At 40.9% G+C, this 15,054-nt stretch overlaps 1 protein-coding gene across 2 annotated transcripts in view; it reads right to left on the reverse strand.

The window, feature by feature from the left end:
* Positions 1–10,411: 10,411 nt before the first annotated feature.
* Positions 10,412–15,054, reverse strand: part of cdkal1 (CDK5 regulatory subunit associated protein 1-like 1) — a 259,083-nt gene continuing 254,440 nt past the window's right edge. For both annotated transcript variants that reach the window (XM_086310824.1, XM_086310823.1), the window contains one exon: positions 10,412–12,162. In XM_086310824.1, coding sequence (XP_086166950.1) covers positions 12,001–12,162 — 162 coding nt within the window. In that variant the 3' untranslated portion in view covers positions 10,412–12,000. The remainder of the gene's footprint in view (positions 12,163–15,054) is intronic.

The following is a 15,054-nucleotide window of genomic DNA, read 5'->3' on the forward strand; positions in this document are numbered from 1 at the left end:
TTTCACCATGGCAACAAACCAGCCCTCAGGAGTCTCAGGCAATGTACAGTTATTTCCATGACAACATCATTAAAAGTTTCTTGGAAGCCAAGTGAAGTACTCTAATCAAACATTAGCAAGAGGAAAACAGCCACGAGACCTCAAGGTGATCTCTCTGTTTTTCTCTTCTGTTTTTTTCTTTTTTCAAATTCCTGTTTAAAAAGATATTATGCACGTTCCTGCTGTTTGATGAAAAATATTCAACTCAGACGGTTCATTAAACTAAAACCTGCTAAATGTGGCACATTACCGCAATTAGCAAAGTTTCTCGGAGTTACTTTTTTGACCCTTCCCACAGTAAAAGTGAGTTGTAAGCTTGCCAAGATCTACAGCGTAGCTCTTATCTGAGCAAACTTACCTGAGTGAAGTGCTCTCTCTCTCAGAAGAAGAAGAAAAAAAAAAGCAGCTATGAGCAGTCCATCAGTTCAATGAGAAGCTTTTCATTAAGTATCCAGAAGCTGGAACAAGTTGAACATAAATGACATCATGAACTCCTAAATAGACTTCATTTTGACAGGGCTTTTGTGTGGAGAGATTTTATTTCATCGACAAGATTTCACGACTATGCAGACAAGTTCACGATGACTTAACAAAAATCTTCTCTTTTTTTTTAGTTTCAGACAGATAAACTAAATGATTTTATCCACTTCCTGTTGTGCAAACAGCACACACTTGGCATGTTTAGGGACATTAAAACTGTCTCCAAACTAATAACAGCTTTTAACACCAAGTAATACTGCGGCGCTGCCGTGTCTCTGTGTGCTTATTAAAGTGCTTTCAAGAACAATGAAAGTGTGGAGCTAAAATATTGACTTTGGTCTCCCGTCCCACTGGTGATTACAAACACCCTTAACCGTTCAAAGTCAAAGATGTATGTAGGTCCATCAAACACGAAGACACAAAACCAGAGACACACAAAGAAACACACTGAATCAGAACTGGCAAACCACCAAGACGCTCAATAGAGCCAATCTCTCGCTCACACGCCAGGCTGTGAATTCCCAGTTTGCTTTGCAGCGACAATGGGGTGTGTGTGCAAGTCTGCGTCTGTGCGTGAGTGCAGATAAAAACGCCACAATCACTGAATGCAGGCACAAGGGCCACCAAACTAAATGCTTGGACGGAGCTGGCATGAGGACCCATGTACACACACATATATATGATTAGGAATGGATATGCTTGCCAAGACAGTTTCCCCTCTGTTCCAGAAGGCACTAAGGTGCTTAAGCACTCAGCCTATATGGAAAGGCAGAGTGTGACAGAAAGAAGGGGTAGGGTGGGAGGTGAAGAAGACAAAGCAACAAAGCAAGTTGGTCACCAAAATTGCAAAAATTAATTGGTTACACCCATGTGGGCTTTCATTCACACTCAACAATTGCACTTGGGTCTAGTTGGAGCAAATTAAGCCAGTTTTAGGTGAACTATCCATCAGTGCAAATATTTCCATTCATTATCACAATCCGTCCTTGTCCTTACTCAATTAATAGCCGGAGTACTGGTTTAATTCCCTGTAGCTCAAGTCTGATATGGCTTCAGTGTGCTTCTTTACAACATGCGTTTACGATGTCGGTGCATGCAGTGCGTGCAGAAATGTGCGCAAAATTTGGAAGGTGGTGAGGAAAAGAAGGATTTTTCCAACCTTGTTTCCAAAGAAGGTCACGGCGGCAGCTGGAAATTAGTGCAGCGCTGCACGCACATTAGCGGATATTGTTTCAGCCAGGCCTCAGTTGTAAGGTAATGTCAATCACTGCTCTTACTGTGTATCTGCCCCGGGGCCAAGTAGACCACCCTCCCTCCAGACACACACGCAAGCGCTCACAAATCGCAGTATTTTCATATTTCTTTTTGTGGGCTCGTCATCCTGCGTCAATTAGAATCAGCGCTGTAATAAATGGTGCGTGAAAGGCTTTGATGGTGTAAATATTTTATTTGCACCTTCAGCGCTGTTGTCCGTGTAATCTCGCTGCTGCAGCTTTGACTGGCATGGAGGAAAGATGCTGGTTAAAATTCTGAGCTAAAACACACGGGGAGAGAAAATGATACTTTTAATGAAACCGTTGTGAAGCATGCTGAATGACAGCATGGTAAATTGACTGTGCTAAATTGGGCTTAACCTGACATATATCAACATGGGATTTATGTCAGGTTTTTTCATTCTCTGTACTTTAATGACTGCTTTCCTGCAGGAAAGCGGAACAAACATTAACAAGAGTGGTATCAGGTAAAGTCTAAAAAAAGCAAAAACCTTGCTTTCTAAATTGTATTTGTTTGCTTTCATGTATTGAAAATTGAAACAGTCGAAATATCCATTAATCAAAAGAATCATTTACATTCAGATAAGCTCGAGCAGAGGCTACTGCATACATAATCCTAGAGATGGATGCAGAAAAATGGTGAGAAATTTACTTCATTAGATGAGAATGAAAAGGTCATTGCCTGAGATTGTGGCTAATAAGAATCTCCGTCAGCCGGTGGCTGATGTCAAGACCCTCTGTATTAACCAACAATTCACACTAGTTATTGCTATCAAAGTGTATATAGTCTAATTTTGACATGCATTTATTTAAACAGAACTCATCTTCTGTGAAATTGAAGTTTAATCTGAAATTAATTGTATTCTTACGAACTTTTGATCAGCTCAGTGGAAAGGGTACCTGGAAAGCCAGAAGAGAAGACTAGCTAGTGCATGTCATTCTACAGCACTATTAGAGTTACCGGATCATGGGCGCTCAGGACACACAGATCCAGTCAAAGAAAAGAGCTTGGATGGAATAGCAGAACTCAGAGGGTAAAAAATTCACATTTGCAACAAGGCTTTTGGAGTATTGATTTTACTTAGAATTTTAGCCCTGGGAGAGAGGAAGCAGGTGGGGGCAGGTGAGCGGAGACTGGAGAACAGAGGTGTGGCTGGTACAGTTAGCCGAGAGCAAAGTGGACAGCGGAGAGGGCAGGTTTTATCCGGTGAGAGTAGAAGGTGGATGGTGGGGTGAGGCAGAACTGGTGGCTGGAGGAGAAGAAGAAATTGAGATGGAAAAATGGATAGCTTAGAGGTCAAAAAGAGCACAAGGAGAAGAAGACGATAACTTTATAGTTACAGGTGTGGTGTGGTGTGGTGTAGTGCAGACCTGAACAATCCAGTAGGGAACGATAAAGAGAGCCAGGGGTTAAATACTGCTAAGTCTTGATGAGCTGATGAATCTCAAGTGTGGCTGTTTAATTGGCCAGAGATGCAGGAATGTGGAAACACACCTAGATAGAGGGAGCGAGAGAAAGGGAAAGAGGGGGCAACACGAACATTAGGAAACGAGAGAAAGGTCAAACGGAGGCAACAACAACAGCAATGAGAGAGAGAAGCATAGTAACCAGGGGGCTGTGCAGTGATTAAGCATTCAAAATGATTTTAAAAATGATTTACATTCTACATTCTTGGTGCATGTGTTTCATTTTTATTAACTTCTAATTAGAATTCATCCGATTCTTGTGTCACATGGTATGTACAGTAATTTGAACGAGTTCTGGGCAGCATTGTTGTGTGGCTGTTAGAACCGTTACCTGAAAGCAAGAAGGTCTTGAGTTTAACGCCAACATCTTTCCATGTGAAGTTTGGATGTTCACTCTGGCTTCCTCCCACAGTCCAAATATATGAAGTTAGTGGAGTTAGGTTAATTGGTGCTTCTAAACGGACCATAGGTATGAGTGTGAGTGGTTGTGTGTCTCTCTGTGCAAGCCCTGCCACAGTGTGTACTCTGTTGGGATAGGCTCAAGCCCCCTGCTGGAAGAGAATGGATGGATGGACTTTTAGGAATTGAAAGGGCAAGTAGCTGCCAGGTACACTCAAATCAAATGCACTTGATTTAACTGATCATCAGTAAGTGTGAGCACATCTATAAAATCAGATGTTTTTGCAGTTTGCTGGTCTGGAGCTTTCAGGTACGCCTAAATAAAATTCTACAATCTTACCAGGAGTGAATTTCTGAGCATATTCACCCCAACAACAGTCCATGCAAGGCTTGGAAACAACAAAAATACCATAAATACATCTCACACCCTATGGGCCACAGTTAGCATGTTAAATGTTAAAGTTTGTGGCGGCATAACTAGAAGATGATTCAAGCACTGTTTATTTGGAAGGGTTGCCATGCTTCTTCTCTCTAAAAACAAAACAAAACATGGCTGCACAGCTTAAATGTGCAAAGTTGACTCTGAACAAACCACAAGGCTTTATTTTGGACAGAACAAACTACAGATGTTTGGCAACAATGCACTGCAACACCTTAGGCAAAAACCAAACACAGCACATCAGCACAAGCAGCTCACACCAACTGTGAAGCATGGTGGTGGAGTGGTGATGATACGACCTGGGCACTTTGCATTCTTCAATGAACTTCAATGTATGCCAAAGTATTCTAGTCAAATGTGAAGCCATTTATTCACATGCAAAACCTTATCCCAAGCATAGCAGCAACAGAATAGCTTAAACAGAACAGAATCAAGATTTTTACTGCCCTACTTTCAGTTAATGTATTTTGTTTTGCACTATGCATATTTTATATGCCATTAGGTCATTTATTGTGAAAATTCTCATGTAGGAACTATTGTACTGCATGTTGGTTCCACTGGTGCACCTGAGGGAGATGCACGCCCATGTTGATGTGTGAGCATGGCAAGTTGAAGCAAGAGAAGCCAATTTAATTCAGAGAAAGTTGTTTCTTAAAAGTATCTGTAAAGTGCTCATTTCTGCCTCAAAGCATGGGTCAGCCAGCGAGGTATGTTTGTATGTTATATAGATCATTTTATGTCTTTATTTCACTCGTCTTACTATTTCCTTGGATCGTAGTTTGTGATCAAGGTGAAGCTGTAACAACCTCGAGACCTTACAACTAACATTAAAGCCAACTTCATGCCATCAGTAAAAGAACTCTTTATTGACTTTAAGAAGAGGTAGAAGTGATAAAGATACTGAGTGGTCCAGTTAAATTCCAGCCTGAAATACTGTGCAGAGCAAAGAAGTAAAGAAGAATGGGCCAAAATGTCCCCAGAACCATGTGACAGATGACATATTCATACAGAAAACAATCCGGTCGTTAAGTCTGATGTCACTAGCCGTGTCTGGGCCTAAACTCCGCTGCAGGTCCATATATCAAACGATCACTATGGCATCACAGAGTTGAAAAACTGTCTAAAGTCTTTCATAATATGATCAGCGTTCTGCTCTACCAGGTGTAACAATTGAGTTTAACATCCAGGCATCCATGAAAACGGAATTTATAACATTTAACGGAGTTAGAAGTTAGCAGGAAGTTAGCTCGCTAGCTTCTATCTAAATATAATATAGCATCACCTGACTGTGGGGTCAGGACATGCTATATGTGACTGCACTGTCGAGCGCAGATCCACTCAGCGCAAGCTAGCAAGACAGAAGCTAAGCTCGTTGCAACATGGCAAAATGAACCTCCCCCACCCTCATTCGGATCTGGCCTTTGGAACTATTTTGGTCTTCATGTGAAGTATGACCCTGAAGATAAGCGCGTCATGGACACATGTAAAACAGTATGTCGGATATGCCACACAGTGCTCAATTACATGGGTGGGAACTACTGCGTTAGCGCAGTTTGCCCGTTTTATATATATACATATATATACACACACACATATATACTAGGGGTGCAACGATATTCGTATCAATATTGAACCGTTCGATACAGTGCTTTCGGTTCGGTACGCATATGTATCGAACAATACAACATTTGTAATTTATTTTATCAACTTTCCTTCTGACGATGCTGTCTGTGTTGAGCGCTCAGTGAATCTGCGTTCGACTACTCCGCCTAGGCTGCACTGTCAAGCGCAGATCCACTGAGCACTCAACACAGACAGCATAGTCAGAAGGAAGAGCGCAGGGCAAGCTAGCGAGACAGAAGTTAAGCTCTCCTTGCAACATGGACCTCCCCCACCCTCATTCAGATCTGGCGTTTGGAATTATTTTGGTTGTCATGTGACGTATGACCCTGAAGGTAAGCGAGTCATGGACTAAAGTAAAACAGTATGTTGGATGTGCCATGCAATGCTTAATTACATGGGTGGGAGCTAGTGTGTTAGCGCAGTTAGCTCGTTAACGTGTTGGCCGTCTAGCCCCATGCACGGGGCGATCGGCGGTAGCTCGTTAACGGAGATTTGCCGTGTTGTGGCGTTAAGGTCATTTCAACGAGATTAACCTGAAAGCACTAGTGGGAACACGACGAATATGACTGCACATTTACGCCGACATCATCCTAGTGCAAAGACAAAAACAACAAGCATGCTACTAACTTTAGCCGAGTCATTTAGACAGCTGTTAGCACGTGATTCTCCTTATGCTGCTGAGAATATAGCCCAGAAGAAGCGGATAGTATAGCTTTTATTTTGGAAAGAGACATTTCTCTGTAATAAACTCTCTTTTCCAAAGATGAGTGATTCCTCAATCAGATACAGGGCTTGCAATATCGCTAGCCCGACGTCCCGGAGCTAGCGATTTTTTCAGTCGGGCTACCAAAATCTATCTCTTCCCTGCCCGTCGGGCTATTGTAGGAAGGAAAAATATATGTCAATGCTTTTGCATTCTTTCAGAAATGTAGCTGGGTAATTATGTCATTGGCATCGGTGAGCCACTCGCGTTTGAATTTGCGCTTGTTTTTTTGCTTTCACTTTGCAATCGTGCGAACTGTGTATAGAGAGCGACAGCACTGATCTGTGAGTGATGATAATTTGTGCACCAATTCCTCTGACATCGTCTTATTAATCGTTAGCTTACTATGCAAACATGACAAGTGAAATCTCCCGCAGCTTAAACATGTGAGAGGTTGATCGCGCAGAGAATCGCTGAGCTTATGTGAGTGCGTGTGTAAAAGTAGCAGTATATATATTTTAGTTCTGCTGAGCCAAATAAGACAGGTCGGGGTGAAGAAGTGACAGCCAAAGAAAAGCTTACCACAAAACGGAGAAGTTATGACAAATCAGACTATAAGGCAAAAAGAAAGTGCAGCTTTATGGTTTCATGGACAAAATAATTTCTGTGGCCGCAATATGACGAGCTAAATAACCAGGGCTGCACATAAGTGGTCCGCAGGTGCGCATTCGCTGTCAAAATAAAAAATACGCACAAGGGTTAGGGTTAAATTTAAAAACTGTACTTTTGAGTTAAAATATATATTTATAATTTTAATAAATGACAAATTAAAAAGGCATGAACATTTTTTTTGTATCAAAAAAATATCGAACCGTGACACCAAAGTATCGAACCGAACCGAACCGTGAATTTTGTGTATCGTTGCACCCCTAATATATACATACACATATATCAGGGGTCTAGAGTGCGACCAAATTTTTCAGTGGTGCGACTAAAAAAAAATATTCGGGTAGCAAAAAAAAAAAAAAAATCTGCAACCTTCCCTGTGGTCAACAACAGACACACATTTTGCCCCTATCGTGGACTAAACCAATCAGAGATAGTAAGGGGCGGGACCTCTCTGATTGGCCGTGGTCCACTTGAAAGTGCAGGTGGAAGTGGGAGGTGAGTAGCTTGAATAAAGCGATATCAATTCATTAAATCCTGAATCGACTTTTAAATATAACTGTGTTTTGCCAGAAACGCCAGATTCTCAGATTAAAGCTCACAAAACTATTTCAACAACAACCAAACAGCAGATGAGAGCAGGTACACGGATTCCACACAAAGACGTAAACACAGAGCGGACCGACGTATCAGAATCAGCTTTGTCTTTCTCGGCTTTCTCACCCGACGGCCCGTAGACGGACACGCTGTCGGAGCTTAGCGATCCTGATGCGTCCGGTCCGCGCTGCGATTACGTCTTTTTGCGCTGATTCTGAGCTGCAGGTTTTGTCTCTCTCCAACCAAAATTCACCGAGCCAGCAGCGAAAGAAGCAGCAAACTGCGCTTCACTTTGATCAATGTCGTCATGAATTTTGCTGTTTTGCTTCCACGACTATTAAAATCACACTTCATGCACAGCTAGCTCTCTCTCTATCTCTCTCTGTACTTCAAGAACAGTTTCCCGTCTCCAATCTCTGTTTTCTGTATTATTCATTCGCTTATTACCCACCAGTCTACCGTTGTTTACAGCGCTGTGGCTGCTGTCTTTTTCTTTTCTTTTTTCACTTAAATGACCTCGGAAAAAAAAGCCTATTTTTTTCTGTTGTTCAATACTGAAGAAATTTAAACTTTATATGCAGAACATTGTAGAATATTTTTAAGGTTATCTGCTATAAAAAGCCAGACCAGGAAAATCTCCTTCATGTTTTTCTGTGTTTTATTCTTAGTTACTTTCACACAAAGGCATCTGCTGTGATGTTCACAATTCTGATGAAGTCAGTACTGATAAATGATCAGAATTATAATATTTCTGACTCTTCTGGCTAAGTTGAATCGAATCGGGACTTTGAAAACCGGAATCGAATGGATTATAGAAATCAGTGATGATACCCAGCCCTAGTGAGCCACCTAGCCACGACAGAAGTGGTTGTAGCTGTAATAGGAAAAGAACTATTGCTAACTTTTCTGTTAAGTTAAGGCCTGATCCTTCTGAAATTCATAGCCAGTGCTCTGACATGGTGTCATCAATCTTTGAATGCTGAAAAAGCACAGTGTATCCAGAAAAACACATTATATTATATAAATTATTATAAAATTTGTGTGCGCCTAACGCCTAACCGGTACGCCCATGGCAAAAAGTTAGTCTAGAGCTCTGTATATACACACACACACACACACACACACAGTAGAGTATCAATTATTACACAGATAGTGAGTATAGGACCTTTTTTCCTATCAGACTCAACAATTTGGGCTGCAAAGGGATGACATACTGTGTAGCAGCATGAAAACAGTGAGCGTATGCTGGCCTCCCACATGCTACCACTTGTACAGTTGAAAATGCAGAGACGTCTTTCTTCTTTCTTCCCCCTGCGGTCTACATATTAATTGTAACTTTTCCTGTAGTAAATCACTGTCAAGCTCTAGAACAAAGACTTAAAGTGTGATCATATAGAATCTTAGATCTCTTAAATTGTTTTATTTTGGATTAGAAGACCTTAGTTTGATGTACCCCTGAAAACATTTTCTTATGCTGGCCAAACAGCATTTAGATCAATGAACTGAGATGATAAACAAATGAGAGACGACACCGAAAAGTGTGTTAATGTTCAGCCTCCCTTGCATTTGTCTTGCGTCCAAAGTTTCTCCGTTTCAAACCAAGAGGACATCACAGATGACAAATTGACAACAGCTGCAACTGTAAGACAAGAATTCAGAAACCGCCGCTTTTATTAGAAACGACTGAAGTGAATGATGCGAAGTGAATAATGATCTTCTGTGGATGGCTCCCGCCTCAATATTTCACAGTAAGTGATGATCTCCTAAACATAAAGGGTGTCGTTGAATCCATATTTCATTGGAGAACAATGCAGTGTTACTGACATACACAAGCAGGAAATGTGCTTACAAAGCATCAAAAGAACTGTCGCACAGTATGGATGGCTGCAGAATAATATAGGGCACTGCTGGATGGATGTAACAAGCTTCACAGCTACACGCATCATTTGATCACATAATACAAAAGGTAGTGTGTGCGTCCGTGTGTACGACATGCATCATTTGATCAGGTAATACAAAGCTTTGGTGCTTGTGTTTGTGCACAAGTTTGCCTGGCATGCATCATTTGCCTATATACTACAAAGCTGCAATATGCTGTGAGTGTATGTGTGTGCGTGCATGCAATATGCATCAACTAGGGAAGAAAAAGTCTGAGTGCATGCTTGTATCTGTTTGTCTACAAAATGTGTGACATGCATCATTTACTTAGATAATACAAAGCCTGCGTGTATGTAGGCTACAAGCAGTTGTATATCTAACAAGAGGGCTTTTTGAATAAGAGAGCGATGAGTCCTGTCAGTTCTAAAGCATGCGCACGCACACACACACGCACGCACAAACAGAGACGCACACATGCTGACTTTCTGCTAAATTAAGCACAGGACGACCCTACAGACAAGACATCAGACAGCAGAGGCATTTTCTGACACACACAACTTTTGACACAAGCCCATAAACAAGCTAAGTGAGTGACTAGAAATAAATATGCACAGGGTGCACACACACACACAAATACAGACATCCTGGTGGAGACACGTCCCAGTGAAGCGCCACATAAATTGGGGCATGCATTATTAACTGTCTGGGGTTTTTAGAGCTTGCACTGGGACAGCTGTAGGTCCAAACAGCCTGACATTAGAGAGCAACACAGGGAAACTCTATGCATGACAACAACCGAGCAATCAATAATTCAATGACTCAGTCAATCAATCAACACTTTGGCAGTTTTACTCATGGCAAATGGATTTTATCCTTTATTTAACAATTCTGGATGGTTGGGACAACACCCCCCCCAAAAAAAAAATCTAACTATAGAGAGTTGTATTGGAGGGTAATTACACTGTTATAGAAAGGGAGGAAAACTAAACAAAAAAACACAAGCAAGTTTTGGTAAAATCCAGCAGTAGTATGATATCGGTGCCCTTGAGATTTCTGCTGCTATCCAACTATTTGAATTTTGTCCACATGTGAATTATGAACCCTATGAATCAATGATGGAGGTGGAATCATTCTCGTTATTTAGACTGGCATGGCAGGAAATCAGCTAGATACCACTGCAAGTCAGCCACACATGCCTAGAGACCAATTGGTAACCCTCTGGAAACTACAGATCGCTTGGGAAAATGTGTATCAAAGAGGGTGCTGCACCAAAAACCTCTTTGCTTTGGTTGCTAGCAGATTGCTAGTCACCTATAGCTTATCCGGGCATTAGATTGATATCTGGAACACTCCCCATCTAGTCGCTGAGCAGCAGTGAAAGTGGGAAAAAGGGTGAGGCAAAGTAAAAGCTGTGCTTTATTCCTTTAACCAACAGGTTTAAAAGGAGCAACTTTTACAGTTTCACTACCGCTAGGCAAGCAGTTAGGAGTGTGTTTGGAGACAAGCTGGTATCTTCCATGGAAACTACAGGTGACAATGGCTGCTTGCCGGTTACCAAAGAAATTACAAGGATGTGCAGGACTGTATACCTCTTTGCAACCAATGTCACTCAGCAACAGCCAGCAACTACTTGGCAACTGGTGGGGGATTTTTCTATTGCAGCCTGTGGTTGCCAGAGGGTTTCTGACCATTCTCTAGACCTGTGTGACGGTGGCCTATTGGAGAATATAGGGAACCTTGTATGCTAGAAGCAAACAACTACATCTTACTTGTAAAATGTGTGCGTGGTGACACAATGCGTGTCAATAATAAATGAATCCCAGCAGTAAGAATTCGCCTGGCATCTCTGCCAAATATTCTATGAATTATTGTGGAAAAACTCTAAACACAAAGCACTTCTTGAACAATGAAACATAAGGTTAACATTTTAAAACACCACAAATGACATTCATTTTCTGAAAATATGTTCATGTCTCACTTTCAAAAATAAATACTGTGAAAAGAAGTTGTACACACTTTAATCAAAGTATAACACAGATCATCACTCAGTTTCACGAAATGAAATAAACCAAGCTAAATCACGTTCCAATTTAAAAGGATGCAGAGTGACAGATCAGACTCTCATACTGATGGTAAAGCCCTGAATGTATGATCAACTGAATATCTGTGTAACAGCTGCACCAGTAGCCATCAGTAAGAACTAAACAAAACACACTTTTACCTTTTTCCTAAGCAAGAAATGGCTCTACTGTCACTGTCACAAGTAATCAGCACTTAAAAAATATTCTAAATGAAATCCTAAATCTGGTGAATTATTTGTACCAAAAAGACTGGTATAAAAGGTGTTCGGTGAAGCCGTTTGACCATGCCGATAGACTGCCAAGAGAAGGTATTGACATTACAATAAAAAAGACCGCGCACACAACAGTCATTGTTCAGTACACTCTCTGTACAATATAAGCCAAGATGACTGCTGCCAGCGCGAGCCCGATCCCAATCTTCTTCAGCATTTCTCTGTCCAGACTATTAGATCCAATGGAGAAGGTGCACGAAGGCGGCGTGGGAGCAGAAACATGGACGCCATTGACCTTTTGTTCCTGTGGGAGGAAAACAAGCAGATTAAAAAGAATCCCAACACAAATCAGAGAGTTTTTTCTGCACTATTTGTAACGATTGGTAGTTTAAATGATTTAATTTTAGCATCATCTGTGATATGTGAAAACCCATCTCCTATGCAGACACACAGAGCTTGATACTGAGTTCATATCGTGTAATTCTGGTGGAATCATCTTTAAAATAAATCAGCTGGCCACAGTCACAAATCAAAGAAGGCTTGACAGCACAGTGAAAAAGATAAAGAAGAGCATTTAAGGACCAAACCCCAGCTGTCTTTGAGTCTATTCCACAGCACACACAAGCTATTTCTTTAAATATGACACTTCAGCCAACTAAATAATTTTTTAACTGCAGTTCCTGGACAGATGTGAGGCAAGCCCCAAAAGAAATATCAAAAAATAAAAAGAAATAAATCCATTCATAGATCATACGTGTTGATTACTGTGTACATTTTGAAATATATCTATGGATGCTGGCATGATGATAATGACAGGGATTTATCACTTCCTCTGCTTGCTCACTGCTGTCTCTTCCTTACACCTTCTGTCTCTCTCCATCTGTTTCCTCTCTAGAACTCAGTTTCATGTGGAAAGGAAAACAATAATAAAGTGAATTTAAAATGCAGTGCTTGTTTTAATACTTTGCGGATGAAAGCATTCATAAAAACTGGCCATTTGCTTATGCAAATGAGTGCATTTCAATTATGATGCTATTATCTCTGTGTAAGCAGTTAATGCAGTTTTGTAGTGATCCAATTACTGCAGAGTGCTGTCTATTGAATGGAGCTGATGTTGAGAAGGTGCAATGTTATGTAGTTAGAGAAGCCTGGATTGACATGAGGAAAGACGACTGATGTGATGGTGTTATAGCAGCACGGCTGAAGCAAGACTGTGATAAAAAGACAGTGACTGCATTTGTATTACAGTGAAATGATACTGCTCTGCTACAGCTATCAATTCAGCCAACAATATTAATATCCTAAAATAAAGAACAAAAGCAACCTCCTAAAATCAATAAGAGGATGCAAATGGCTACAGATAGTGTTCTTCATCAGTGGCACATACAGTGCTGTATAATCAGACAATTGGCAATATGTTAGTAAATTTGATGTTGATAAAAATGGTGATATACTATATGGCTCAGACCTCAACACCCTAAACCTCTGGTCAACACAACTACTGCTACACTCAACCTCTGCGAAAACACTGATGATTGCAAGATGACAGCAGAGGAAACTTGTCTCCAAACAATCTCAGTCCAATTTGTACCAACTGCAATGAATCTGAGACAGATTGCCAACACGCTGCCATTAGTCTGAGTCAGCCTGCACGGATGAGCCCAACTCGTCACCACATCTCTGCAGCAGTGGACTCGACTTAGCTGGTTGCCAACTGGTTGTATTCCAATTACATTGCTATACAAAAGTAAGGTTGCCAAACAGTTATGTCATTTTGCAGTTAAACTGCTGTCCTGGAGTAACTAAGTCACTATTTGTGGGGAAATTAAGACTGAATACAAGTACTTAATGTCTGTATATAGACGGCAATAGATTTGCAAGTTTCACCAGTTTAATTAACTATATTATCTCAGACAGAATGCAAAGAAATGTCAGCCTGACCACCTTTGAGTGGTCAGACCTGGTCCCTGTTGTTGAAGAAACCATTTCAAAGGTAGCAACAGTGCAAGTTCATTGCACACGACTGCAAAAGTTTTGGTCGTGCCGCAGTCTCCAACTACTGTCTGATTGTAGCATTTCATATTTTGGGAATGTTCATAAAAGGCGTTAATCCGTTAGACTGATTTCTAATATTTAAATATGTAATATATGTTCAGTGTGCAGTCCTTCATTTACATTTGTTATCTCATTATTTTAGTCAGGTTACCCACTCCTGATTCAAAGCATTTTTTAAAAGTTAGATTTAGCAATTTCCATGTTTGGCATGAAACATTTCAACAATGTGCATGATCATGTGACGTTCAAAAATGCAGTTTGTGGTGAGAAAAACATCAAAAACTCGTTTCAGGCCTTGATAGCTGTAATAATTCAGTTAGTAACACTGACTATTAATGACTAGGCCAATTTCTCCCTGGCCTCCACCCACCGTCATTGATCACCATTCTGTTTGATTACACATTTATACGATTTTATCGTAATGTATGAGAACGGAGACCTTAGGTGTGATTTGAAGCTAGGCTAATTAAATGATTGATTTATAAATAAATAATCCTTCACGGTGTGGTACTTTTAATTTCAGCCTTAAACAAATTGCAAGAAGAGGAAGACGGGGAGACAATCGATCCAAATGTCCTTGTTCATGTACGTTGCTTTAAAATACGCCATCATCTTCATATTCCACGTCTCTTTAACACGTAATATGTGGTGTTTCCAATTTTCTGTACCTTTCAAGCTTTTGTTATTAGGCCAACAAAGAAAAATTCCAAAATAGACTTTACATACAAACATACTAAGATATTTTTACCCAAGGACTGAAAGCAAAACAATGGCAAACTTTGTTGACTACAAACACCTACCTGCATGTACACTATACATTCATATGAAACTGAGCATCGTTGCACGCCTACACGTCTTGCACGCACATGGCTGCGTGAGTGAGCAGCTGCACAGTGTCTTGTCCTCTGCCTCTCTATCCTCCGCATTACTCTCGCTCCCCTCTACTTGCTGGAGGTTGTGAATGCTACCTTGCCACCCACTCTTTTCCTGAACACACTGCCATGAATGGGTTCCTCTGTTACGGGCACACAATGGTGAATGGATACTATAACTGACAACGCCTAGGTGACACATCTCTAAGTCACTTACAGTAACTTCAAACAATGAGTCGAGAGAGAATCTGTAACAGTTGTCTAGCTGA

This window comes from Aulonocara sp. 'chitande type north' Nkhata Bay, linkage group LG11 (genome assembly GCF_057382095.1).
Source record: "Aulonocara sp. 'chitande type north' Nkhata Bay isolate Kocher_YH1m ecotype deep benthic linkage group LG11, A_spYH_male_GT1.1, whole genome shotgun sequence".
Lineage (NCBI taxonomy): Eukaryota > Metazoa > Chordata > Actinopteri > Cichliformes > Cichlidae > Aulonocara > Aulonocara sp. 'chitande type north' Nkhata Bay.